At 45.8% G+C, this 24,864-nt stretch overlaps 9 protein-coding genes across 9 annotated transcripts; 2 read left to right on the top strand and 7 right to left on the bottom strand.

Moving 5' to 3' along the window:
• Positions 1-533: 533 nt before the first annotated feature.
• Positions 534-2,611, bottom strand: VTP01DRAFT_8251 (uncharacterized protein; the record flags this gene model as incomplete). Its single annotated transcript, XM_069387352.1, has 12 exons — positions 534-547; positions 640-724; positions 784-926; positions 978-1,294; positions 1,353-1,481; positions 1,539-1,654; positions 1,718-1,868; positions 1,916-2,151; positions 2,202-2,243; positions 2,298-2,338; positions 2,393-2,531; positions 2,594-2,611. 12 exons carry the CDS (start codon positions 2,609-2,611, stop codon positions 534-536), a joined length of 1,431 nt encoding a protein of 476 aa, XP_069241129.1.
• A 763-nt stretch (positions 2,612-3,374) lies between these two features.
• VTP01DRAFT_8250 (uncharacterized protein) lies at positions 3,375-3,652 on the bottom strand (the record flags this gene model as incomplete). Its single annotated transcript, XM_069387351.1, has 2 exons — positions 3,375-3,388; positions 3,457-3,652. 2 exons carry the CDS (start codon positions 3,650-3,652, stop codon positions 3,375-3,377), a joined length of 210 nt encoding a protein of 69 aa, XP_069241128.1.
• A 171-nt stretch (positions 3,653-3,823) lies between these two features.
• VTP01DRAFT_8249 (uncharacterized protein) lies at positions 3,824-4,354 on the bottom strand (the record flags this gene model as incomplete). Its single annotated transcript, XM_069387349.1, has 2 exons — positions 3,824-4,179; positions 4,246-4,354. 2 exons carry the CDS (start codon positions 4,352-4,354, stop codon positions 3,824-3,826), a joined length of 465 nt encoding a protein of 154 aa, XP_069241127.1.
• Positions 4,355-4,644: 290 nt separating this feature from the next.
• VTP01DRAFT_8248 (uncharacterized protein) lies at positions 4,645-5,316 on the bottom strand (the record flags this gene model as incomplete). The annotated part of the gene is made up of 1 exon (XM_069387348.1): positions 4,645-5,316. One exon carries the CDS (start codon positions 5,314-5,316, stop codon positions 4,645-4,647), a length of 672 nt encoding a protein of 223 aa, XP_069241126.1.
• A 544-nt stretch (positions 5,317-5,860) lies between these two features.
• Positions 5,861-6,249, bottom strand: VTP01DRAFT_8247 (uncharacterized protein; the record flags this gene model as incomplete). The annotated part of the gene is made up of 2 exons (XM_069387347.1): positions 5,861-5,949; positions 6,006-6,249. The coding sequence occupies 2 exons, from the start codon at positions 6,247-6,249 to the stop codon at positions 5,861-5,863; spliced, it is 333 nt and encodes a 110-aa protein (XP_069241125.1).
• A 2,186-nt stretch (positions 6,250-8,435) lies between these two features.
• On the top strand, positions 8,436-13,555 carry VTP01DRAFT_8246 (uncharacterized protein; the record flags this gene model as incomplete). Its single annotated transcript, XM_069387346.1, has 13 exons — positions 8,436-8,514; positions 8,623-8,903; positions 8,974-10,734; positions 11,064-11,167; positions 11,220-11,350; positions 11,526-12,012; positions 12,100-12,152; positions 12,240-12,326; positions 12,440-12,522; positions 12,629-12,694; positions 12,788-13,043; positions 13,212-13,307; positions 13,386-13,555. The coding sequence occupies 13 exons, from the start codon at positions 8,436-8,438 to the stop codon at positions 13,553-13,555; spliced, it is 3,654 nt and encodes a 1,217-aa protein (XP_069241124.1).
• A 257-nt stretch (positions 13,556-13,812) lies between these two features.
• VTP01DRAFT_8245 (uncharacterized protein) lies at positions 13,813-16,441 on the bottom strand (the record flags this gene model as incomplete). The annotated part of the gene is made up of 2 exons (XM_069387345.1): positions 13,813-15,536; positions 15,595-16,441. 2 exons carry the CDS (start codon positions 16,439-16,441, stop codon positions 13,813-13,815), a joined length of 2,571 nt encoding a protein of 856 aa, XP_069241123.1.
• Positions 16,442-18,080: 1,639 nt separating this feature from the next.
• VTP01DRAFT_8244 (uncharacterized protein) lies at positions 18,081-20,398 on the top strand (the record flags this gene model as incomplete). The annotated part of the gene is made up of 9 exons (XM_069387344.1): positions 18,081-18,238; positions 18,298-18,446; positions 18,520-18,629; positions 18,705-18,758; positions 18,826-19,239; positions 19,307-19,880; positions 19,958-20,081; positions 20,147-20,210; positions 20,273-20,398. 9 exons carry the CDS (start codon positions 18,081-18,083, stop codon positions 20,396-20,398), a joined length of 1,773 nt encoding a protein of 590 aa, XP_069241122.1.
• A 792-nt stretch (positions 20,399-21,190) lies between these two features.
• VTP01DRAFT_8243 (uncharacterized protein) lies at positions 21,191-24,789 on the bottom strand (the record flags this gene model as incomplete). Its single annotated transcript, XM_069387343.1, has 12 exons — positions 21,191-21,301; positions 21,363-21,576; positions 21,636-21,753; positions 21,816-22,123; positions 22,188-22,530; positions 22,585-22,717; positions 22,771-22,941; positions 23,000-23,121; positions 23,204-23,362; positions 23,426-23,520; positions 23,584-23,643; positions 23,705-24,789. 12 exons carry the CDS (start codon positions 24,787-24,789, stop codon positions 21,191-21,193), a joined length of 2,919 nt encoding a protein of 972 aa, XP_069241121.1.
• Positions 24,790-24,864: the final 75 nt, after the last annotated feature.

The raw sequence follows: 24,864 nt of genomic DNA, 5'->3' as shown, positions 1-24,864 counted from the left end.
TTTTCTAGAGTCAGAAAGTCAAACAAGCCATCAAGCCGTCAGCCGTTTTTGTTAAGGCGGGGGCTCATGTTTCGCAGAGAGAAAATCACAATGCTTTCATTGTTCTCCTGCTCCTTGCACAGTGTCGGAAGTTGATTTGGGTCAGGGTCGATGAAAATGAATTTGGCCAAGTTGTCAAGAAGATAGCGAAACGGCGCTAGCTTCTGCAATATATTTTTCTCACTATGGAAAAAACACCTCATCGAACTGCTCTTTTACAGGAATCACATGGACTGGGAAGGTCCAGCAATGCTTTAGCAGAAGCATAAGCAAGAAAGAGAAGAAAAATGCAAGGCAAAGCGTAGCCATGAATTCGCATCTACGAAAACAGCCCACCTTCGAAAAATAGTCGAGCTGAGTGCTGACGCACACACCATTGTCATCAGTATCTTCGACGCCGCTCTATAAATTTCTTCAAAGCAAAGTGACGGTCGCTCCATTCTGAAGGAACGTGTAAAAGAGGGGCACAATTTGAGTAGATGTACCAGGCAAGATCACATATAAAACACTAGAAATTTTAGATGGTATAAGTAGGTACAAACATCGTTGTCGTTCAGCGTGTTGGTGTAGACAAAACACCGGGCAACTTAAAAGACGTACTTTCTTGTTTTGCGTCAATACCCCTGTTGCTGAACTTAATGGGCCTCTTCTTTGTCAGGACAGAGATCGCCCGTTCCGCACGTTTCTGAAAATGAGGTACTATGTGAGCTCACTGCAATACAGCCAACACGCATATAAACTTACTTTCAGCAGCCAAACGTCAGTCATCAATTCTAAAGTTTTTACGAAATCACCCATGTCCGCGGAAACTTCTGCAAGTCCCGACTTTTTAAGGCGCAATATGTATCCGCCCGGGTTGTCAAGGGACATTGTCGTTAGACAGCAGCCTATAATGATGAGTCTGAGCTGTAGAAAATACACTCAAAAATATGCCTTACCTCCGTGTAAATATCCGACAACCTCAAGCTCTCGCATCACGTCATGTTCCCAACGGCAGTGGTCGCAAAGCTGATAGAACATGTCAGCAAGCATCTTGGGTAGTTTCAGGTTTCCTTCGTGATGCCACTTTGTTCCTTCCATGTAGAACGTCCGGCCAACTTCAGATGCTCCCAGCTCCAATTTACGTCCTTGCGAATTTCTGCGAATGATCATATCGCCCTTATGGCCTTGGGATTTTCTAGTACGGTTTTGTGCTCTGTAGGTTTGGCGCTGCTTTTCTCTTCGCTCAGCACTCGCAACGCTGCTGCTCTCGCCGCTTTTTATATCAAATTAATGTCAGATCCTCACCACGTTAGTAGGTCGGATTCCCATACCGAATAACGCTAAAGTCCACAAGATCGCCAAAAGCCTTGTCTACGAGCGCTCCCCATAGATGAATGTCATACCACAGCTCGTTATGGTCACAATTGAAAACCTGTGGACGCATTTCGTACAGCTTCACCCTAAACAAAGGCAAGCCAATTCAGATCCAAGTTTCATCAATGCAAAAGTTTACGTACAGGCTCTCGATACCATAGGCGATTGTGTCTGCCTCGTAATCCTTTTGAGCATTGTATTTAGATCCTCTTCGAGGGGCTAACGTCTCCAAGACGGACCGCAGTTCCTGCGTGGAACACTACGAAAAAGAAAGGTCGGTTAGCGTCTATGCCGATTTGTCAAAGTAAAGCAGATCACGCACGCAGTTGAAGGACTTCAAGACGCCCATTGTGTCATCAGAGAGCGGTATTGGCTTCTTTAGATTGTGCTCTAGAAGCTCCGCCGCTTCTTCCTCGGTGAAAACCCCCATAATGTAGGGATCGCGGACATTAAGTATAAAGGAATGAATCAGGCTATATAGCCATTAGTAAATGGTATGTATTACCGTCTATCGACTCACTTCTCGCAAGCGAGGCCAACGCCAGCCTCATACATGATGTCTTCGACGTATCGGCCAGTGCTCAACTCCCACTTGTTTTCTTTGTCCATGTTTTCAAACTTCGTTTTGAACTCCTCGGTGCGGTTGCTGTCCAGGACTCTACCGATACGACCTTGAAGCAGAGTTTGGCTCAGATGTCCAGACGGCCCAGCCTCAGTGTCGTCGCCGAAAAATGCATCGATTTCGTCCCCTTTTTTCTACAAGCTTTCGTAAGGATAAACCAATGTGAATGCTATGCCGGATCGACCTTGCAGAGCTTCTTGCTTGTTTTCTCTCCTTGGTATTCGACCTTTTCTCGCCGTTAGCCCCTTGTGTGCAGTCGCTCAGGGATCTCAGAACTTACTTCGTTATTGATCTCGCCATCATCCATGGTATCGGCGGCTCCTACGCAAATTTTGAGCTGAGAACTTCTTTAAAGGTATAATGGTTCACATTTACGCTTCACGGACTGTACAGCTTTCATGCGATGCTCCACAAATGATACTTCTTCCTCTATAACAATTTCTTGTGCGAGTATGGCAGCACGTTGTTCTTTGAGTTTGAGCCAATAATCTTCGCAGCTACGAGTTTTGAGAGCCTAAATGCTATTTAGCAAGAGTTACTTCCAAAGCTTAGATACTTACTGGATAACTTCCAGACCTTTGTGCCATAGCCCATTTTTGAATGTTTCTGTTTGACCACAGACGCGTCTGGTCAACCGCATCTTTAAATGCTGCTTCAAACGCGACGCGGTCCTCGCATTTGGTATTAGATAGAAATTTGGATAGATCGAAGGACGCACAGCAATTCTCTTTAATATACTTGATCAGACCGTCAGCCATTGCGAACACTGTCAAATTGCAAGAGCCGTTTGGCGAGAGCTCTGAAAAGTCCTACCCCAGACCCATTGCCTGGAATTTCAGGCTCCGTACAAACGAAGAGTCAGCCTGCTTTTCTACACATAATTTTTCCACTTACATCACAAGGATTAAGCGTGGTTCATGCTGTACCCCCTGTTTCCTTCCTGTGGTTGGGTGCCTTGGTATAACGTCAAGGTGAAGAAGAAGGAGGTCGTTATCTCCCTGGGAGATGCGAAGGGTGAATCCTCGCTCCCCACATCTTCTTGACAGTGCGACTAAGCGGGCTCTTAGGTAGTGCTGGCACTGCTTGCGAATCCCTACTTTGTTTCGCGTGTACTACATGCTGCCACATCATGTGTTGGGAACTGGAATTCACTGAAGGTGAGTCATGACAAAGCTTACTTTGCTGCAAAATAACTAAGAGGGCTTCCTTTCAAAGACTCGCGGACGGATGGACGCGGAACATGATGTTCTTCTTTTTTACCTGCAGAAAAAGAGGAAGAAGATAGTAGAAGAACAGTTCGATGAGGTGTGTTTTCCATAGTGAGAATAGTTTTATTTTTTTATGTATGATGTTTTATTCACGTCTGGCTAACTAGGCCAACACCATGCTTCTAAGTACCTGATTGCTATAAACTAAAACTAAAGAGCTGTATCCTGTACCTTGGCTAGCTTTCAAGATCAAGAACGTGGCTTCTTCACCTACCGCCTTCGGGACGAAGGGCTTTTCGTCGAAGACTGACGCCCAATGTGCCCGCCAGATGGCGAGTAGCGTGCAAGCTTTCAGATGATGGATGTTAAGATCCATTGGATTGTCGTTGAATGTTAGTCTGAATTGAATGGCATCTTGACGAAACATTCGGGGAGGGGCACAGCGCGAACTTGTTTGACTAACCGCCAGACCGTCAGCTTTTTGCTGCAGGACCAGAGAAAATGGTTTTGTGAGTCTAACTCCCCACACAAAGGACAGAGAAGGTCTTCGAATTTTGCCGGAACGATATAGTGCAAGCGCTCGCGGCAAGGGATCTTATTATGATACATCCTGAAAAGGATGGTGCGGGTAGCATGAAGAATATTTAATGTCCAGACACGAGACCAAAACCTTGTTGAGGCAGAATTGAGCTCTTCTAAAGGAGGTAGCTTTCGGGTATTGGTCCTCCTTTCGCGAAAGGAAGGCGAGATCGAGCTGATCTTCAGTCCAAGGAGCGATCAACGATACTTGGTGGTTGTGACCTTCGCCTCTAATTTCAGGAAGAGAAACCGAGTTCGTATCGAAGCTGCATGACTCTGCTGGATGTGGTTTCCATGGTGCGTAATGCGTAGGTGGACGGCCTTCCAAAATGCGACGGAAGAAAGGCTTCACTTGCCATTCATGCGTGTTCAGGGCTACGAGGATATATTGCAGAAGCTAACGCCGCTCTTGGTCGACCCAATTTGGCGGATGTGGCTCACATTCATGTAGATAACCCATTTCATCGACCCTGACCCAAATCAACTTCCCGACACTGTACTGGTCGGGATTTTTCGCGATCCATGGACCGGGAATTCCCGACACACACATGCAAGTTGCACAAAAATTGCCACAATAGCTATCGTCAGTAATGGTTACATTACAGCAGCATCTTTGACGATAGTAGAATTAGGACAAGTATTTGGCAGTGATAGACAATAAGAACTCGCGTTCAACTCAAGGTATTAGATAAGTGCATAGTTGGGAAAAGAAAAGAAAAGAAAAGAAAAGAAAAGGAAAGAAAAGAAAAGAAAGGAAAAGGCTACCGTCCTACTAGCAAGAAGATGCGTGGGAAACTTGACGTCTTTATTGGCTACTTTTCATGCAAAAAGCTGGCTATTTCAAATGATTGCCGCAGTCATGGGGTTGACGTGGTGGTGACCGATGATGACTCGACATTGAAGTGATGAGTCGACAACAGGGGAGTTTGTGGAGGAGGCGATGGATGATTGGGGAGGTATATTAGCTGGCAAGCTGTTGCCAGGTGATGATTGCATGCGAGGGATATTGTGGCTACTAGCGGTAGTACTACCAGAGCACTGTAATGAAGTTTGTGGGCGCTGCGCCATAGAAGTTGTAAGCAATGCCGGCATTTCTTCTTGTTCTTGTTCTTGCCGATGCTCGTCGTTGTCTTCATCCTCGTCTGCTTGCTGTTGGCTGCAGAGAGGAGATACTTCATGGTGGTGTTGATGGTGATGATGATGAGTGCTGTTTTCATGCGTATCTTTCTTTTGCTCAAAGGCCATGACATCGTCGTCGTCTTCGGCAGCGAGGACACGGCGGTTTGTGCGAGCGCTGCGCTTGTTGAGGACTTCTTCAGCCTTGTTCATTGTGTTGTACAGCAAGAGACGTTCGCGGACGGTGTAGTGGGGTCTGTGTCGCTTTTCGTCTCGCTCGAGCTTTTTGCAAGCAAGGGAGTAAGCTTTGGAGGCCATCTGGCGCGGCGACATGGTAGCGTTGCGTGAGAAGATGGTGCTGGGAGCCGCAGCTCGTTTGTTTCTGGATGACCACATTATTGTTGTAACGATAAATCAAGGGTATTGACGACGATGAGAAGAGACTTGTTCGATATGCTAGTACTGTTTTCCTTGTTCTTGTTGTGGACACAGTTATTCATTGAATGGTTTGGCGCAAATTGAAGAAAGTGAGAGGGGTTAAAATAAGTTTACAAGCAAGAGCGAGTGAGATATAATTTTGTGATCTGCCTCTGAGACCAGTCTTTTTATATGATTTTGGGGGGAGAGGGGAGCGGCCACTTTCGGAAGCAGTTCGCCCACCTTCATATGAAATGAGGTCTTGCGCCCTTCCGCGGCTTCGAAGCGGTCGCTTTGAAATCCAGCGAAATCATTCCCCTTTCAAGTGTGGGGGAAAAAACTAAGACGAGGAAACAAACTATCCTCGATCCAAGTACTGGTAAATGATATCTGTGATATCTACATACTCTGACGTGTTATCGATATGATCATCGTCGCGGCCAGATGAGCTGCCCACCCACAGAACAGCACGCTCATCATTCTCCTTGTCGGGAAAATGGCTCGTGTGTGCGTCATTTTCGTCTCACTCGTTGCTGCTGCTGTTACCAGTAGCAGGTGCAGCAGGGGAGGTTGTCTTCATTGACCCAGCGACGTCTATCCCCGAGACAAGGTCTTGGGATATCCGCAAAAACGCACTTAATTAGGCATTCTTTGAAAAGGGAACTTACAATGGAGGCAGGAAGAAACCAATCGGCTTCCTTGATGCATACTTCGGCTTTGCAGGAAAGCTTCGCCCTTTTTGGATCGTTCATCGTTCCGATTAACAGTAAAACTATTCCTGGCTCCCGCGGGAATATGTCTCGCAAACTGAGAACTGCTCGTACGCTGTGGTGAGTCACCAAGTTTGTCTGCAGGATTCGACGAATCCAGTCTAGGACCACGACCGTCGCAAAGTCGCGGACATACTACCATCAGTTAAAAGTAGCAACGCAAAGAAGCTGGCGGATCAAGCCTCTTTCAAGCTGTAACATTTTCAACTCGACCTCGGAAACAGCTTCGAATACATATCTCCCTGCTGTACATAAGGCTCTTTTTAGAAAGAGTTCTCCAGCCGAATGTGCTTTTTCTGCCTAATGGTCTTGGAGCAATTCCTTACAAATATATCCTGATAGCAGATAACTGATGCCAAGAACGCTGTTGTGATATGCTTTCAAATCAGCTTGAACACGATCTTTGTAGCCCAAGAACTTTTTCTCATTGTATTGCTCTGCATTCGACTCAGCGATGGATGTATGTATGCTCCAATACATTTTGAGCAATTTAATTTTCATTCAAAGGAGGCTTGGGGGTATTTTCACAAACTCATCTTAAGCTAATGCGACAACAAAGGGGATCTATATTTAGAAAGAAACAACTGCAATCCCTTCTTGTCTCGCTCAGGAACCAGCTCGTGCGCGCAATTATGGACATATTCGTGAACTTGTATACATCTGGCGTAGTTTGAACGATATGTTCTCTTGTATGATCCGTTGAGTTCTTCTTTAGACTTGACGACGTCTGCAAATCTGTAATATCATTCTCACGATACTAAAGTGGAAAATCTTGAGAGAAAACTTCTATCGTTCACTCTTGCAAAGATACCATAGCAATCTTAGACAATATTCTATCAAAGCTCTCGGGGTAGATTTTAACCTAATTGATTGCTATGCTGCTCAAAGTAAATGCCAAGCCAAGATGCGGACCTTTACGTACATGGACGCTGGCTTTGAAGGCAATTCTCATCTCGTACAAGGTCATCCGCCAGCAACCGGCGCGACATGGCGTCTTGCTTTTTCAAAAGAGCGAGTATCTTTAAGCATGCTGATAACTAAGCCGAGTTGTATATATAAACGAATTCTAGGTTTCGGTTGCATAACGCAGATGCTGCCTCCGCGCTTTGAAAATAAAGATCAATAGCTGTGTAAATTTTTCGACTCGCACGCTACATACGTCTGCATTAGATCAGAATATAAGCAACGACGAGCTTGATACGAAGGGGCTTCCCGTGAGTCTCGCGAGGGCGTTCATGGTCTTGTAAACTTTCCAACAAACTACATACTCATTACAGCCAAGTCGTCGGAATGGTTCCTTTTTTTGCACTACAGCAGATCTTACCCGGGAAAAAACACTGCTGTTTTTATGTATTTCCATGAATATCCTCGATAGTCTTCGTCACACCTAATGAGAGGTATCGAACCAATGCAATTTCCGGGGATATAGCTATCAAACAAGGCAGACAAGAATTTGAGGCAGCAAGCTGATGTCTACATGGCAAGACTAGAGTCGTGTTTCTAAACGAAGCCAAATGTACTAAAACATGCAGTACTACTTGGCTTGAGCAGTATCAAGAAGCAAAAATAAAAAGAAAATAGTTATTGATTTAGTCTAGTATGGAATCCAGGGCTTTGGAATGCCAAGGCGCGCATGATGCCAAGTGATGGCGTAAACGACATTTACCGTAGCACGATCTTTACTGGTTATGTAATAAGATGTCTAAATTGCATATACGCGGTCCAGAGATGCAGTGTTTTTAATCTAGGAGCCATGCGCAAAGTGTGTGTTGTATCTATCAAATGAAATACAAGAAGAAGAGCGGTGGTGTCAAGTTTTGTACGTCCACCATGACGAGAGAAGTGTCGTGCAGGGTAACCATATCTGGCTAAAACGGGGACTGAACCTATTTTCCAGGCATAATGCGCAGCATTCGTTGCAAATCAACATCAGTTTGGCTGCTGCTGCTGCTTCTTCTTCTATTTCTGACATATTTGATGTGTAGCGTCATTTGGAACCAGTGTTTTTACAGACAACTTTCGGTCAGACCCGTTTTGCAGCTGATAAGCCCCAATCGCATGCACGCGTTTAAACTACGCAATTCACCCATTCTTCCTCGGGATTACTATGGTTATGCGCAATAATATCCATTGTACACTGCCATTTCGAATCAGAATAGACAAAAATAAAGCAAAACCGTACAGTACACAAACGATACCTTCGAAAAAACTTAAGTTGCAAAAGGATAGAGCGTGAGTGGAGTGGGAGTGGATTCGTATTGATTGGATGATATCTGCCATGTTTCGAATGTAGGAGCCACAGTGGAGAAAGTAGCGCCACTGACGGGAATGGCGGGTCGCACTGGGCCTTGCAGCCAGCAGCCAGCCAAAGCAGAACCGGCTGCCCCGAATTTTGCCAAGACGTACCGTAGTTGTTTCTGCACTGGAATAAATGATATTTGAATACTGGTTTCTTGGCATATTTGTTCTTTCCTCCTCCCCCAACTTCTCTCTTTCTTTATCACTTTACTTGCAGCTTCATCCTCTGCTGCCTCTCACAAGATATCTGACATGGATACATCCTACATGAACCAAGAGACAGAGCTCTTTCTCTGTCGCTGGACAAACTGCGGCCGCCAGTACACTGACCCTGAGCTTTTATACAGTCACCTCACAAACGACCATGTCGGCCGTAAATCAACTGGCAACCTATGTTTGACGTGCCATTGGGAACAGTGCGATGTTTCTGTGATCAAGCGAGATCATATCACTAGCCACTTGCGAGTCCATGTTCCACTAAAACCGCACAGGTGCAGTGTAAGTTATGAGCCCGACTACTATAGAGCTTATTGATAGGCGCATATATTGATTGAATGATCCTCCGTAGTACTGTGACAAGGCTTTCAAGCGTCCACAGGACTTGAAGAAGCACGAGAAAATACACAATGAAGAAAGACAAAAGCAACGAGCTAGAAACGCCATGCAGCCCTTGACTCCACCAAGACAAGCCGATCTGCCTTCTCTTTCACCCGCCAGCGCTAACCGTCTCTCCCCTCACCGTGTCCCTGTCTCACCTCCACAAAGCACCTACTCTGATGGTAAGGAAACTGTACTTGTCTTAAAACAAGACCAACCGCAGCTTACAAGCGATTATCAACCGAACACTGTAGATCTGCCATCCGATAATTGGGTTCAGTTCTCTTACTCGAGCAACAGCAGTAACATTTCACCGGCAACGTCTGCTTCTGACAATTTTGCTATGCATGATCCAATGAAACAAAATATCCCCCAGTTCACCGTTCCATCGCAAACCGTGCCTAATGGATACACTGCCTCCACCAATAACACCAACTTTGCTGCCAACCCGAACCAGCTCTTATCTAACATGATTTTCCCTACTATGAACCAGCCCGAATACACCCCAGGTACGTTGTCATGCATGGCCGTGGAAGAATGTTCTATGCAAATTGACGCATACAACGCAGATATTGCAAACCAACTGAATATGCTGCAGAGCATGCTGGAAACTGGTGCCATTTCTCCCGCCGATCTTAGCGTTAACGTTACTTCAGAACAGGAATTGGCCGACATCAACGCTTGGCTTGAACGTTTGGCACAGAACATGCCTCCTCAGCAGCAGGATGGTGTTATGCTAGATCAAAACAATGGCGGCAGCAGCAGTAACAACGTGAACATAGCGCCACAATCATCAACGTCACCGTCATCAATGTATGGAGGAATGCCGCCTGTAACTGAGAACCCACTCTTGTCAGCATCCTATCCGATCGCCAACAACAACAATGCTATGCCCATGTATCCTAGCCCAGAGCAAGACATGTACGTTCGATCACATCCTATACAAATGTATGAAGACTCTGTTGCTGCTGCAATGTATGGCATGACGCCTGACGTAGCAGCAAGCATCGCCCCACATCATCATCAATATAACCCGGATCTGTTGATGAGCACGACGGGTTACAGAGAACACTATGTACCTATTTCCGATATTGCGCAACCGAACTACATCACACCCGATATCCGAACATCCGTAAACTACACAAGCAGCAACAAATCGTCCGTAAAGACTGCGTCCACAAAACACAGGAACCCAGAAGACAGCAAAGTCGACAGGAAAGAAGTATCAGAAACGTTCAAGCCGGGATTGCTCGAGGCTAGCGAACAAAAGAAGAACATTACAACTATGGCGAATGTGTTTACAAGCGCTGATCAAGACAAGGCACCGAGCAGCAGCAACGAGAAAAAGACAAAAGAAAAACAGAAAGAACAAGAGGCGGAGGAGACTGCTGCTGCTGCTGCTGCTGCTGCTGCTAGCAAACCTGCGCCGAACAAGGATGTCATTGATGTATTGTCCAAGGACTTTGCGAGCTTAGCAGTAGTTGAGACAAAGTCGGCAACTAGCTCCAGCAACAAACCACTGTATCCTTCATTAGACAAGGCTGCTGCTACTACCACTAACAAATCTACCACCACCACGACCAAGACAGCCACCACCTCTTCCACCACCTCTGTCCAAGACCACCGCCAGTTGCTAGAATTGATTGGTCGGCAGATCAACAATGCGTTTGCACAAAGAAAAGCGAACGTTCCGTCTTGCAGTAACGCACCTGCAAGAACGGGCTCAGTGCAAGTACAATAAGAGTGCCGTTAAATAAATATTTCATCCTTCTTTTCTTTTTCCTCTGCTTTTCTTTTATCGAATAAATGAATTTTGTTTGCATGAACTTTGTCATCTTTTGCGGACGTGAGAAAGATCACTGATCGTGAGAGCTAGATAGATTCATTGTTGAACCCTGAGCTAATTTTTTGTTCTTTTTTATATTTCTTTCCCTCCTTCATCCGTGTCTTTTCAAACACTGCCGCTTTATAATCTTCTGACACAATGCTTACTACTGGTAACATTGTATGATTTCGTTAGGCAATTGATTGATATATCTAAACTTTTGTCGATAGGTTTAGCTGCCGCTGCAGCAACCTTGGGTGCCATGTATGTCGATGCGCGTTATTCGATACGAAGCGATCTGTCTCACGTACTGGCAGCGCGGAAAGTTGAAAAAGGGCAAGTATCACTACGGGTGATACATCAGATGGGAATAATAACATTGGACGGCACAGACACGAGATGGATGAAGCCAGGGACGAGCGCCATCTTTACTACCGTTTCAAGAACCAAGCCCGGGCTATGCCTGACCGAGTGTACCTTCTGTATGACGATCGATCATACACTTTTCGCGAGCTCGAGCAAGGTACGTCAACTATCAAAATGAACGAAACTTGGCATCTATTACTCTGCATGCATATACTCAAGACCCAATTTCTTTTTTTTACACAGCTATCAATCGATTAGTACGCACCTATTGCAAAACGACAAAACGTTGCAGAGTCAGCTAATGTCAATCAACCATCTTACCTATGATGTAGGCGCATTGGCTACTTGCGCAGGGCATCAAGAAGGACGGAAGTGTGTCGCCAATGACAATAATGACTGGAGCAGCTTTTTGACTTTCATTTTTACAGATATCGTCTGTGTGATGCAACAGAACCATCCGTGTATATTGATCGCGTTGTGGGCTACTTTGCGCATCGGTGCTGTCCCAGCTCTGATCAACAATAACCTTTCTCAGGATCCGCTGCTGCACTGCTTGACGGTCGCGAAAACAAGCTTGCTCCTGTTCGACCGGGTTTACGAACCGATGGTCGCGACGGTTGCCGAAGCTGCCAAGGAAAAGGGGATAAACTTTGTTGCCTACGGCGAAGCGACTGAGTTCGACAATAGTGCAACGTGCCAGATCGCCCCGTGCTTAACGCCTTCCACTTTGCGGCAGCTCAGCGCTACCGACGAGGATATTGGAGAGGCGTGTCTGAAAGGCATCACTCCTTACACTCCGTGTGTGCTTATTTACACCAGGTATGTAAGGAAACAGCAAACAGTTGACGGCTATCCTTGGCCTAGAATCTGATCATCGTGCCACGTGCGCAAAAATGATTGACACAGTGGTACAACGGGTATGCCCAAGGCAGCCATTGTACCTCACGTCCGCATCAACGGTAAGTATATTTCTTTGTGTTTCCCTACTTGCGAAGCAATGTTAAATATGTATGTATACTTACACAACGTCGATGTTTACCATTTAGGTATTATGCGAACTGGTGCTATACTCGCTGGGAGGACACCGGACGATATTGAATATTGCTGTCTGCCGCTGTATCACGGTACTGGATGTAAGTTTTTGACTTCTCGAAGCGCGAAACTCGTCTGTGATCACTAAAACACTGCTTCTATTTCTTTTCTGGCACAACAGTGTTCCTGTCCCATTTTTCTTCACTCGTTGCAGGTACCAAGTTTGTAGTCGTACGCAAGTTCTCAGCAAGCCGCTTTTGGGAGGACTGTGTAAAGTACAATGTTACCATGTTCCATGTACGTTTTATTCCTTTAATCCTTTTTTTCTTCTCTACCACGGACTCGACTAACCATACACGCAAACAAGTAAATCGGTGAACTCTGCCGATACCTAATGAACCAGCCGCCAAACCCGTATGAAAGAAAACATACGGTCAAAGTCGCATACGGCAACGGTGTGCCTCCTGATGTATGGATTAAATTTAGAGAAAGGTAACACAGCAATGCTGTCTACTGAACAATAATCATTGCTGATCCAACTCGTGCTGTTGTTGTGCAAAAGATTTGCGAGTTCTATGGTAGCACAGAAGGACCAGTTGGCATAATAAATGTAAACACCAACGACTACGGAGCTGGCGCAGTTGCAAAACACGGCCCTTTGCTGCGTATTCTGCGAAAAGATATCAGGATAATCAAAATCGATCGATCGACGTACGAACCTCTTAGAGACATGAATGGATTCTGCATCGAAAGCGATTACGACGAGCCTGGTGAACTGTTGATAGGGTTCGAGGAGACGAGTCGGATTCCCTTCAATGGTTACTACAACAACGAAAAGGCAACCAGGAGCAAAATCATGCGAAACGTCTTTCAAAAGGGCGATTCATTTTTTGCGTCAGGCGACCTCGTCAAAATGAGCTTGGAAGGATTTATATACTTTTGCGACCGGCTAGGTGATACGTTTAGATGACACGGCGAAAATGTAGCTACGACCGAAGTTGCCAAGGTCATGAGCGCTCATCCGGATATCGCTGAAGTCAACGTGTACGGTACCTTGGTGTCCAAACATGACGGTCGTGCACGTAAGAGAGGGTGATAATCAGATCAGAACTGACACATCGACCTTGTTGTTGATAAACAATAATGCACTCTTGCTATAGACATGGCTGCCATCAAGCTCCGAGATGGTGCTCAGATAGATCTAGCCAACCTCTATGCTTACTTGTCCGCAAATCTGCCAAAGTACGCCGTGCCGCTTTTCATCCGGTTTGTTCCAAACATGGAGCTCACAGGAACTTTCAAGCAACAAAAGACGGCATTTAGAAACTAGGGCATAGAGTTGGACAAAATTCCAAAGGATCACCAGCCTATCTATTGGCTTCGGAATACGACCTATGTGCCCTTCACCGTAGATGATTATGCTGCTATACAGGCAGGTCAAGTTAAAATGTAACAATTGCGTTCTCAGACGTGAGGATTCCTCCCGTCGAAATTAGAGTTGTCTGTATAAACTTTTTCTTTAACAAAAAAAAAAAAAATAGCAACTTTACGTCGGTACTATACATTTGATACTTTTTTTGTTTTTCTCTACTCCTTGCGAATATTTGCAATGCGGATGGCCACAGCGTTTCTGTGAGCTTCTAATCCTTCAATTTCAGCTAGGCGCATGACAGTGTCACCAAGGCGGTTCAATCCATCGGCAGTCAATTGCTGGGAGGTGATGTGCTTGACAAATGTAAGGGTGTTGACGCCAGAGTACATGCGAGAGTAGCCGTAGGTGGGGAGAGTGTGGTTGGTACCGGATGCATAATCTCCACAGCTTTCAGGAGAGTAGGGTCCAACGAATACACTGCCTGCGTTCATGATCTTTGGCACCAATGCCTCTGCGGTTTCAGTGTGCAAAATCAAGTGCTCGGGAGCATAGTCATTGGAGAATGCGACTGCCTGCTCGATGGTATCAACCTTGAGAGTAAACGACTTGGGGATGCTCTGGCGAACAATTTCAACGCGAGGAAGTCTGGATGCTTGGGTATGGATTTCATCTTCAATTGCAGCCAGCTCTTGCTCGTTCAGATCAACAGCTACAAGGACTACCTGCGAATCAACACCGTGCTCGGCCTGTGACAACAAGTCAGATGCAACGTAAGCTGGGTTGCTTGTCTTATCAGCAATAACCAAGACTTCAGAGGGACCAGCGGGCATATCGATGGAAACAAGGCAGGAAGTATCATTCTGTGCGACCATCTTGGCGGCAGTTACGTATTGGTTACCAGGACCACAGATCTTGTCTACCTTGGGAACAGTCTGGGTACCATAGGCCATAGCAGCGACTGCTTGAGCACCACCAGCCATGACAACGTGAGTAGCGCCAATCTTATGAGCAACGTACAAGACTTCAGGAACGACGGTACCGTCGGGTCGGGGAGGAGTGGCAATGACAATTTCGGAGCATCCAGCAACCTTTGCTGGGATACCCAACATAAGCGTGGTCGATGGCAAGACTGCAGTGCCACCAGGAACGTATAATCCAACTCTTTCAATAGGACGAGCAAAACGGGTGCAAACAACACCAGGCATGGTTTCGACTCGGAGGGTCTCGCGGTCCATCTGAGCATCGTGGAACTTGTAAATGTTTTCGTAAGCCTGATCGATAGCTGCCTTGGTTTGCGGGTCAAGCTGCATCATGGATTCAGGGAAGGGTGCTTTGATGGTAGGAGTCTGGAGCTGAACGCGATCGAATTTGGCAGTCAAGTCGATAAGGGCAGCGTCACCGCGTTGGCGAACATCCTTCATGATAGGAGTAACACGGTTGATAATCTCCGTAGAGTCGATGATAGGTCGAAGCAAAAGTTCAGAGCGCTTTTCTGCAGAGATTTCTGACAGCGAATAAGTGGACATGCGAATCTTGCCGTCTGAAGGCTTCTCGTTTTCTTCTTTCTTAGGCTGCTGCTGCTGTTGTTGCTGTTCACTAAACTTGGGCTTGGCATTGCCAGGTCGTCGTGTGACCTTGCGAGCCTTCCTGTCCAAGTTCTTTTCGACATCTTCCAATGATACGCCGGTACTGACACACTTTGTGAGAGCAAAGTAAATAAGGTCTGCAGCTTCCCACGCGATCTCCTCTTTGGTATTGGCGTCGCATAATTCTTCAGCTTCCTCCAGAATCTTGGCCCGGAGAAGTTTTGGATCATTGAAAAGGCGAGCAGTGTACGATCCGGCGGGCGCGCTCTCCTTTCTGCTCTGCAAAGTTTGCTGCAATGCACTCAAACCAGTGTCGGCGCCGAAGCATGTACGAGTATTCAAGTGGCAGAAACCTGTCAGTTATTATAAGCAAAATTTGCATACTTCCATCCATTGAGGTCAATGTTTTACCGGCTCCATGTTGTTTAACGACGAATCGCAAAGCATCACCGTCGCAGTCATAGTCAACTTTGATGAGAGTCTGCGTGGCGCCAGAAGTAGCACCCTTGTACCAGAGACCATGCTTGCGACTCTGATAGACACCTTGGCCGGTGCGAAGTGCCTCTGATACGCTCTGGGTGCTGGAATACACCAACCCCAAGGCCGAGTTACGTTCGTCAACTACCATTGTTGTGTACAATCCATCAGGTCGATCGGTGGTTGCAGAAGCCAAAAATGCCTTTCCAACATTGAGCTTTCCACTTTCCTCCTCCCAAGCGGTTGTCAGCTTAGTCGCAGGTACAGCAACGTCAAGGTTGACTTTGTGAAGCTGTGCAATATCCTCGAGCGTCAATTCATCGGTATTCTGGATGACCACGCGTCTCTCGCCGCCTTGGGACAGCAATTGATTCTTGTTGCTTGCAGTAAAGGCTTGCAATGCAGAGTCACCAAGTGCACCCTTTACACTGGCCTTGACAATATAAACTGACGGCTTCAGAGCATAGCTTTCAAACAACAGCAAATCGTCAACTGTTCCCTCCACAGCAATGCGCTCCTCGGGCACGCTGCTCAACTCGTCCTGGTATTGCTGATATTCCTTGGCTGGGAAAACGACCTTATAGACACCGGCGTCCCAGAAGTTGACAGCTTCGTCGACGTTAGACGCACAGACCCAGTACAAAGTTGAGCCAGTCTGTTGAATGAGCGCCTTGACAGCGTCCACGCTGCCATTCTCTAGAAGCACAGCACCGAGGCGGTCAATAGTAGCCTTGAGTTCAGATTGCACTGAACCGGCAAGGTCGAGTGAAGGTATGAACATTGCTGGTAAGCTGGTAAAGAGCCGTATCGATTAACTCGGTGGCTGAAGAAGATCTTTGGTGTGTGTCACTTCCGACGGAATGACTCAATGAATATCATTGAATGTTATGTATTGACAAAGTGCTTTTGCATATCTTATTTTGAAGACTGCCTGTTGCTACCTACTATATCACATTTTTTATGAGGAAAAGAGCTACTTATTTGCTTTTCTAGGTAAGTTTACTTTCCTGCTATTGCTACCATGGCTACGTCGCTTGATCTTCCGGTACGGAGCATCCATTGTTACTAAGCAAGCCTGCGCCCGCGATTATTGGATGTTACGAAAAGCCAAAGTTGAGCCAGAAATAATGAATTTCTCCATGTTTTTGTAAGAAAGTATACATTGTAAAAGAGGGCAACATAGGAGAAACAAACCCACCATATGGTGCTAGCTATATGATATGCATAGAGTACCAGCGAAACTGCTAGCTAGCTCTCATCCTGTTATGTATTAAAAGACGTAGAGCATCAGAAAACTTATGGTCACCACAATCATATGTATGAAAAGACAACACGTTTGGTTCTTGAAAACGGGGTTTATTTACATGATTCATATCTATTTCGTTTTGATGTGAGTGCCGTTCAGTTCACGTTGATCAAGTCAACGATGTATCCAGGAAGCACCACGAGGAGGCGGCACCGCCTGTTCCCAAAAGTTATGAGGTTTATGTGTAGTATCTGTCATCCTCGTACTTGGCTGACTGATGCTAGTCAAAAATTACAATCAGTTTTGAACGCCTTGCTTGCCTTGTATTGCCTTGAGACCATTTTTGGCGGCATTTTCCGAGGAAATGAATAGTTCTGCATTACTACCATTCACTAGATCAGGTCCCTGCAGCATTATCGCAGCTGGCAGCGCTACAAATTTTCACGAAAGAGCATCTTGCAAATCTAGAAACTCTGTAGGACCTAGGTTTTGAGGATATAGATTATAAATAATAAGTAAAACTGGTGTAGTATCCATCTGAATAATATCCACCATCCAAATTTCGAAAAACCTCGTCTGCTAGGATCAAGCTATGACTAAAAGATCCACTACATATTAGTCCTTGTAATTTATTTACGGATCAATGGTGGGAAGTGCTGTCACAACAGTGGCAGCGGCAGCCGATATGCTTAAAGCAATCTTCTTGCCGAGATCCAGTCGAGGCACTCGTGTTCGAAATTGCTGTTGAAAACATAAATGTTGATGTTCGCTGTACTTGACTTGAAACCGTTGTTTGTACCTTGTTCGAAACTTTCCATCTTTAGGTGCAAGGAATAACTTTTTGCTCGATTTCTTACAATATTGTATTTCAATTGACTGCTACGTGATACTTGAGATCAGCTTTACATTGTTGATATTTTGCTTCCATCGCTTTATTGCAATATATTCTTACATCATCCGCTTTCACTTGTTTACAAGAATATGTATGTTCTGTCCTTCAACTTGCCGTGATTATTTATTCTAGATCATCAACCTCTAGAGGGGGGGTGCAGCGATCCCGTCTTCATTTCCAGCTTTAATCCGTCGGCGTAAGGCATCGAATTTAAATGGTTGCCGATATTCATTTTTCCTTCCGAATAATCCTGCCTTTGTTCTTTTTTCCCTTTCCACCCCAATGTCCCAACCTCAACAGCAGCAACAGCGTCAGTGGGGTGTCACAGCACCCATCTCTGTGGCGATGCCAACCAAAGAAGAGCTCGAACAGACCGAAAAGTTATTACAGATCTTGAGATCGCATGGTCTATTCGAGAGCGAGCAGGAGGCACAAAAACGGTGAGCGATCTTGTACCTTGTTACACATTCCCTGATCGTTATCACTAAGCGGCATCCAGAGTTGTCGTACTAGGCAAGCTGAACAAACTCGTTAAAGAGTTTGTGTACCGAGTGAGCAAGATGAAAGGTTTCCCTGATTCGCTTGCAAAAGAAGCAGGTGGCAAGATCTTTACATTTGGAAGTTACCGTTTGGGGGTGCACGGTGCAGGTACGTGAATATACCATGTGAGGAACATCAAGGGGTGACTGTACTTAGTGACATTCCTCTTCCTAACTCGCAGGCGCCGATATCGATACTCTCTGCGTTGTTCCAAAGCATGTTGAACGTGACCACTTCTTCACCATCATGTACGATATGCTGAAGGAGAGACCAGAAGTAACAGAATTGACAGTATGTTTCCTGACTGTAATGCGAATAATCAGCGGCAAGAACGATTTACTTACACCTTTTCCTCTCGAAAAACAGTCAGTTGTGGATGCATACGTGCCAGTCATCAAGATGCACTTTTCAGGCATACCGGTAATATTTACGGGACGAGTCTAGCGTTGGAAAAACGACGACATACTGATGGCATTTCACGGCATAGATTGATTTTCTCTGTGCACGTCTTGCAGTTGCTCGTGTACCTGATGATCTCGAACTTGCAGACAACAACCTGTTGAAGAATTTGGACGAACGATGTATCCGCAGTTTGAACGGCTCTCGAGTTACCGACGAGATATTACGTCTTGTTCCGAACATCGATGCATTTCGCATTGCTCTGCGAACAATCAAATTATGGGCAAAGAAACGAGATATTTATTCGAACGTGATGGGTTTCCTCGGTGGTGTGGCGTGGGCTATGCTTGTTGCACGCATATGCCAGCTTTACCCTAACGCCTGCGCAGCTTCGATCGTTAATCGCTTTTTCCGTATTATGTACCAGTGGAAATGGCCTCAACCGGTGCTATTGAAACCTATAGAGGATGGCCCGCTTCAAGTACGCGTGTGGAATCCAAAGGTATGATGTGAGGGTAAATATACATCAAGTTGGGTACTGGAATGGTAATCGTCGATTTTGGTAATAGCTATACCCAGCTGACAAAGCACACCGCATGCCTATCATTACTCCAGCTTATCCATCCATGTGTGCAACGCACAATGTCACGGACTCAACGAGGACCATTATGATCAAGGAATTTAAGCGAGCAGCCGACATTGTAGAAAACACGATGATCGGAAAAGGAAAGTGGGAGGATCTTTTTGAGAATAGTAACTTCTTCCAGGCGTACAAGCATTATCTCCAAGTGACAGCAACTTCAAACTCTGCAGATACGCAGCTCAAATGGTCTGGATTCGTCGAATCGAAATTGCGACAGTTGACGTTGAAACTCGAACTCGTCGATATGCTGGTGCTGGCTCACCCGTATACAAAGGGCATAGACAGGGTTCACTATTGTCTATCACAGGAAGAAGAACAGAACGCAACGCGTGGAATTTTTGTTGCCGATCGTTCTTTCAGACTGAGCGAGGGCAACATGGATGTGGATCATACAGAACAAATCAAGGAAAAGCTGAACCTTTCCGAAGAAGAAACGAGCAAACTTACGAAAGTATACACCACTTCGTTCTTTATTGGTCTATACGTCGAACCCAAGGAAGGTATGTATGCTCAGACTATTTTGTATAGCTTAGGAAATCGCTGATCTTGATACATACGCGCTTGTACAAATTGTTAGCTGGTTCGGAAGGTCCACGGAAGTTAGATCTTGTATGGCCGACGCAAGACTTTTTGAAGCTTGTCAGGGCATGGGATAGATACGACGAATCTGAAATGTCGATCACGCTCAGGACGCTCAAAGGGTGAGTTGGAATTTTGTAAATGTTCAAGGATTACGATATCTTAGTTTCACGTACTTTGAACTTAGCTCCATGCTTCCTGAGGATCTGCGCGGAAGCAGCGATGCAAAAAAGTTGAAAAGGGTCCAACAGGTGAGTAACGAGCAGTAGTCTGTACCGTAATATCTGCTGGATATTAACGGATGACTGTACAGGGCGACCGAAATGGTAGTTCGTCCCTTGCGAGGCCTGCAAAAAAGATTCGAAACGAACAAGAACCAGCAGCGGCTGTCAACGAAACGACCCGATCGTTGCCGCTTGCCGATGCGGTAACGCAATGAAGGTGATCTATTGAGCGTAACTTACACGGGAATATCATCGCTTGACTAACGATGTTATCTTCCCCTAGATCACACATTCGTAGTATGTTTTCCGTAATAATGCCTTCCTCCCGTTAATAGCTCAATATAGCATTCCCCATCACTGAGATGTAGATAGTTGTGAATAAAAAGCTCCATACTCTGTTCGAGGGACTTGTTGGTCCCTCACAAGCAATCAATGATCCGCATTTGAAAAGCCAACTTCTCTTATCCATAAAGCAGATTTTACAAGGGTGCAAACTCTCAAGTACTGGTAACCATTGCTTTTAAATACTGTTCATGTAGAGCATTTGGAAGCTACGTCCAGCGGTCAGTTCCACGGCTCTAATACTCAAATTTCAGGAACGGCAAAATTATCCATTAGAAGGGACTTATCCAAAATTAAGAACTCCGTATCCTTCTACGGAATAAACACTCTCGACCGAGTCTCGCGTACTCTCGCTTTCACCCTTCGATTTCCAACCGCTACTTCGGCCTTTCTGCGTCCCTAGGTTTTTTTTGGACGTGGCCGGGCAATAAACAAGAGTTTTTATCTCTTTAGAATATCTGCTGGTTGGTAAAGGCTTCAAATGAAACCGGAGCTTCGCTTTGCCTACAGCAGACCATACTACGAGGTTTAATCTGAATAAAGCGATAGCTATTATAATCGTCTTATGCGCCAAGTTTTGGGGACAGTGCAGCTATATCCCAGTCGAATCAAGGTAACAAACTTTTTAATCATGCAAGGAACATTTCAGTCCATAGAAGTACGTTTCAGGAATCCAATTGTAAGACTTTTATGACACCTTTGCTGCTCGCTGCAAGGATTGTCTTTGTGTTTCGTTTCCAGCAGGTGGAGCTCACAAACTGCGGTGCATCAGGTGCCTGGCCCCATGTTTGTATCAGTTGGGAACATATAAAAGCAGACAATGTTTGAGATACTTACGGACATCGGAGCTGTCGTGGGGAAATTGAACATGGCTACCGGAGACCGAGAATCTTTGTGATATCCGTATAAGCAATTAGTTTCGCTTCCGCAGGCGATCCAGTCGTCCGTGATCGTCAGCCCAACAAAGTTCTTTTCATTAAGATGTCCAGAGTACGTCATGACACATTCATGTTTATCGAGATTCCATCGCTTTAAAGTGCTATCGGTCGAGCTGCAGTTGATCGTTGGTAAAGCAGAGAAAGGAAAATGCTAAGATGGAAGTACACTTACGCAGAGACAATCTGGTTATCACCAATCCAACGTACATAGGAGACAGCTTTCTTGTGTCCCCGGAAAACATGTACGGGTGCATTTGCATAACGTAAATCATAGCATGACGTCTCATGGTCTACACAACAACAAGCACTTAGGCGTTGCAAGGAGCAGTACATAACAATTTTGATCAAGTACCTGCAGTTCCAACTGCGAGCAGGTTGGCTACAGTAGGTGCAAACTTGGCGCAACAAACATTGCCGTTATGTTGTAAGGTCATGATGGAGCGGGGACACGTCGTCGACCAGACTTTGACGGTTGCATCGTCGCTTCCAGATGCGATATATGTTGGATTGGCGGTACAGATGTCTACACTCCAGGTACGCCGTTCATGTTCATCGAAAAGACGAGTGCATTGGCCAACATTGACATCCCACAGGCGGATAATTCCTTCATAATCAGAACTTGCTAGTTGAAACTTGAGATACTGACTCCAGCTCAGGCAGCTAACATACGACCAATAACAATTATTATGATGCTGATGACACCTGCCATGCTTTTGTCTCCTACCTCAACTTGTATCCGACATCTATCACCTTGACCGGGCAGTGGATAGTTTGGAAAGCTCTATTTGGACCGATGAATCCAGAACTGGGGTTCCTGTTTCCTGCATTGGTTCCTTCATCGACAGCCATTTGTGTTCCATCCGCGATCATGCTAAAGTCGTATATACGAATATCCTTCGAAACACCGCCGACTGCAAAGTATTCGTCGTCGCGATCAAAGTCGATGGATGACACAATTGAAGAACCATTAACAGTGTCTGTGTGATATATTGTGTCCAAGACGCGGAAATTATTGAAGCGAGTTGTTTGATAGAGGATAGACGAAAAATCTTCAAGGCTAGTTTGACCTGCATCTCTATATTAGCTCGAGACATTTCTAAACGACGGAATCTTCTCCTAACCTGAGCTGATGCCTTCAATGTACTGTTCCTGGAGATCCTCGAAGCGGGAAAAGATACGTTGTTTCTTGGACTGGACTTTGCTACTTCCGCCCTGCGTTTCTTCAATAGCAGTTTCAAATAATCCCCATACCTCCTGCATACATGTCAAAATATTTGCAGACGCCTATAGGATATAGCAGTATTTACCTCGATTTTTCTCTTAGCACCAGCTCGGTGGTCAGTGTGGGAATCGCCCGGTTGAGACGGGACAGCATCTTCGCTGAAATTAGCTTTAACCTCTGGAGGAGGAAGCTGCTCCCTGGTTCGACGAAGATCACTTTCAATAACTCCCATTTGCTCCTGGAGCTTTGTAATAGTCTAACATCAATGGATAAGCGATCATCTTCAACGTTGTGTGGACTGTCAATAGGCTTACAGATTCGTGCTTTTCCTTTAGCTGTTTCAAGAATGCTTCAAGAAGAACAACTTTAGCGAGTTTTTCTTCGTCCTCCTGGCGACGTTTCTTGTCAAGCACTTCTTGCATCAGTTCGGAAGCATCTTTCAAAAAGAGAAAAGAAGAGCAAACGTGAGCTACTACGCCTTGTCCATTTATTGCTAGAAAAGAACGCGTATGCCATACCTTGGTACGTCATGTGCTTCAATACATTTTCCAAGAGGCTGGCAGATATGGCTTTCTGAAGTATTTCCGGCTTCAGCGTTACAGTGTTTGGGTTTAAGCCAAACATTCGTTTGCCAGAAGACTCCTTTCCTTCACGATACTGCTCCGCAAGTTTGTTGACTAGGAAACCATAATGTTAGAAAAGTCAACAATGCGACAAATTTTTCGGTGCTCTGTTCGTACATTGGAAGTTTGGGTATAGATTCTGATTGGAAAGTCTGGCTCGACAGAGTGGGCAGTTATTGGCAGTAGCTAGATACTGGGTGATGCAAAGATTGCTACGTACATAGTACAAAACGTGTTTAGTCACGATTTCATTGCGATAGAGCTATTCCAATTACCAAAACGTGTGTCCACATGAAGTGACGGTCACCTCCCTAAAAATTTCGCGACAAATTGGGCTAATATGGAAAGTTAGCGCGATAGATGATGCCACAGGGCTGCTGCAGATGAAACACGCACCAAAGCAGATCTTCCGGATCACCATCTTCAGAGAAACTCGGGCAGCGCGCGTTGATAGCTGTGTTTGATTGCTGAGGAGAACGATGCTGATGCTGATGCTGGTGCTGCGGTGAAGGAGCAGCTGTTGCAGGTGCAGTATCCGATGGGACGATGTTCCTCGTTGCGGTAGCTGCGGTAGTTGTAATAGGATGTGATGCATCAGGTCGATCTTGCGTTTGTTCTTGCTGCTGCTGCTGTTGTTCCGTGTTCGTCACATCATTGCTTACAGCGCGAAAGAGTCGTACAAATGAGGAAGAAATTCGGTACCAACTATCCTGACGTTCCGCATGCTCCTGTTGCTGTCTTGAGTTTGGTGGCAGACCTTCGGAAGGAGTACTGGAAACAGTCGTGTTGTCTCTCGAAAGATTGTCAGAAAAGTTGTCGTTGTAGCGATGTTGTTGCGTAAGCGGTGAAATCAAACCGGTATCAAAGCTTGATCCAGGGAAGCTTGTAGACAAGCGCTCCATCTCAGAGCCAGAAGAAACGGGAAGCGCTCTGCGATAACGGTACCCGACCGAGGATCTCGATCGCGGCATAGGCGAAATATGTCTTTGCCGAATAGGGCTGACTCCCAAGAGCATGCTGTTGGATCGGCTTTGCAAGTCTCCGTGCCCCTGCCGAGAGCCATCTTGTGTAAAAGAAGACATGGAGCGGTTCAGTACACGCTGAGAACCTCTGAAGAGACCAGATGATCCGTGTGAAGGCGTAGCTGCGTCGCCTTCTGCAAAAGATATACTTCTGTTTGGCATGGCTCCATTTCTGGCGCGTTCAGCCGTGGCAAAGTCGTACGAGAAGGTGAACGCCCTAAACATCGACGGCTGGTTGCGCTGTTCCATCGGAGACTCTTCAGGGTTATTGGACAGGTTTTCTTGGTTCGGTACGCCAGTTGGTGAGAGGGTGGAAAATGAAGGCGTGGAGACGTTTGCTGCATTTGGTGAGTTCAAGTCGGGTGTATCTTCGTGACCTTGGTCCTGTTCCGAGTGCTCCGAAGACATGACAGGTGCCGACTCGGAATGATCCTGGACGTCTTCCATTGCAACCTCCATTGTGTCAGCAAACTCTAGCGTGATTGCGATTCTGTAAACTGATTCCTAGATCGTATCTCGGAAGACTGGTAGGAC

This window comes from Rhizomucor pusillus (assembly GCF_041956525.1).
Source record: "Rhizomucor pusillus strain CBS 183.67 unplaced genomic scaffold VTP01scaffold_5, whole genome shotgun sequence".
Taxonomy (NCBI): Eukaryota; Fungi; Mucoromycota; class Mucoromycetes; order Mucorales; family Lichtheimiaceae; genus Rhizomucor; species Rhizomucor pusillus.
Note: the sequence above shows the minus strand (reverse complement) of the source record. Positions and strands in the feature narration are given on the sequence as shown.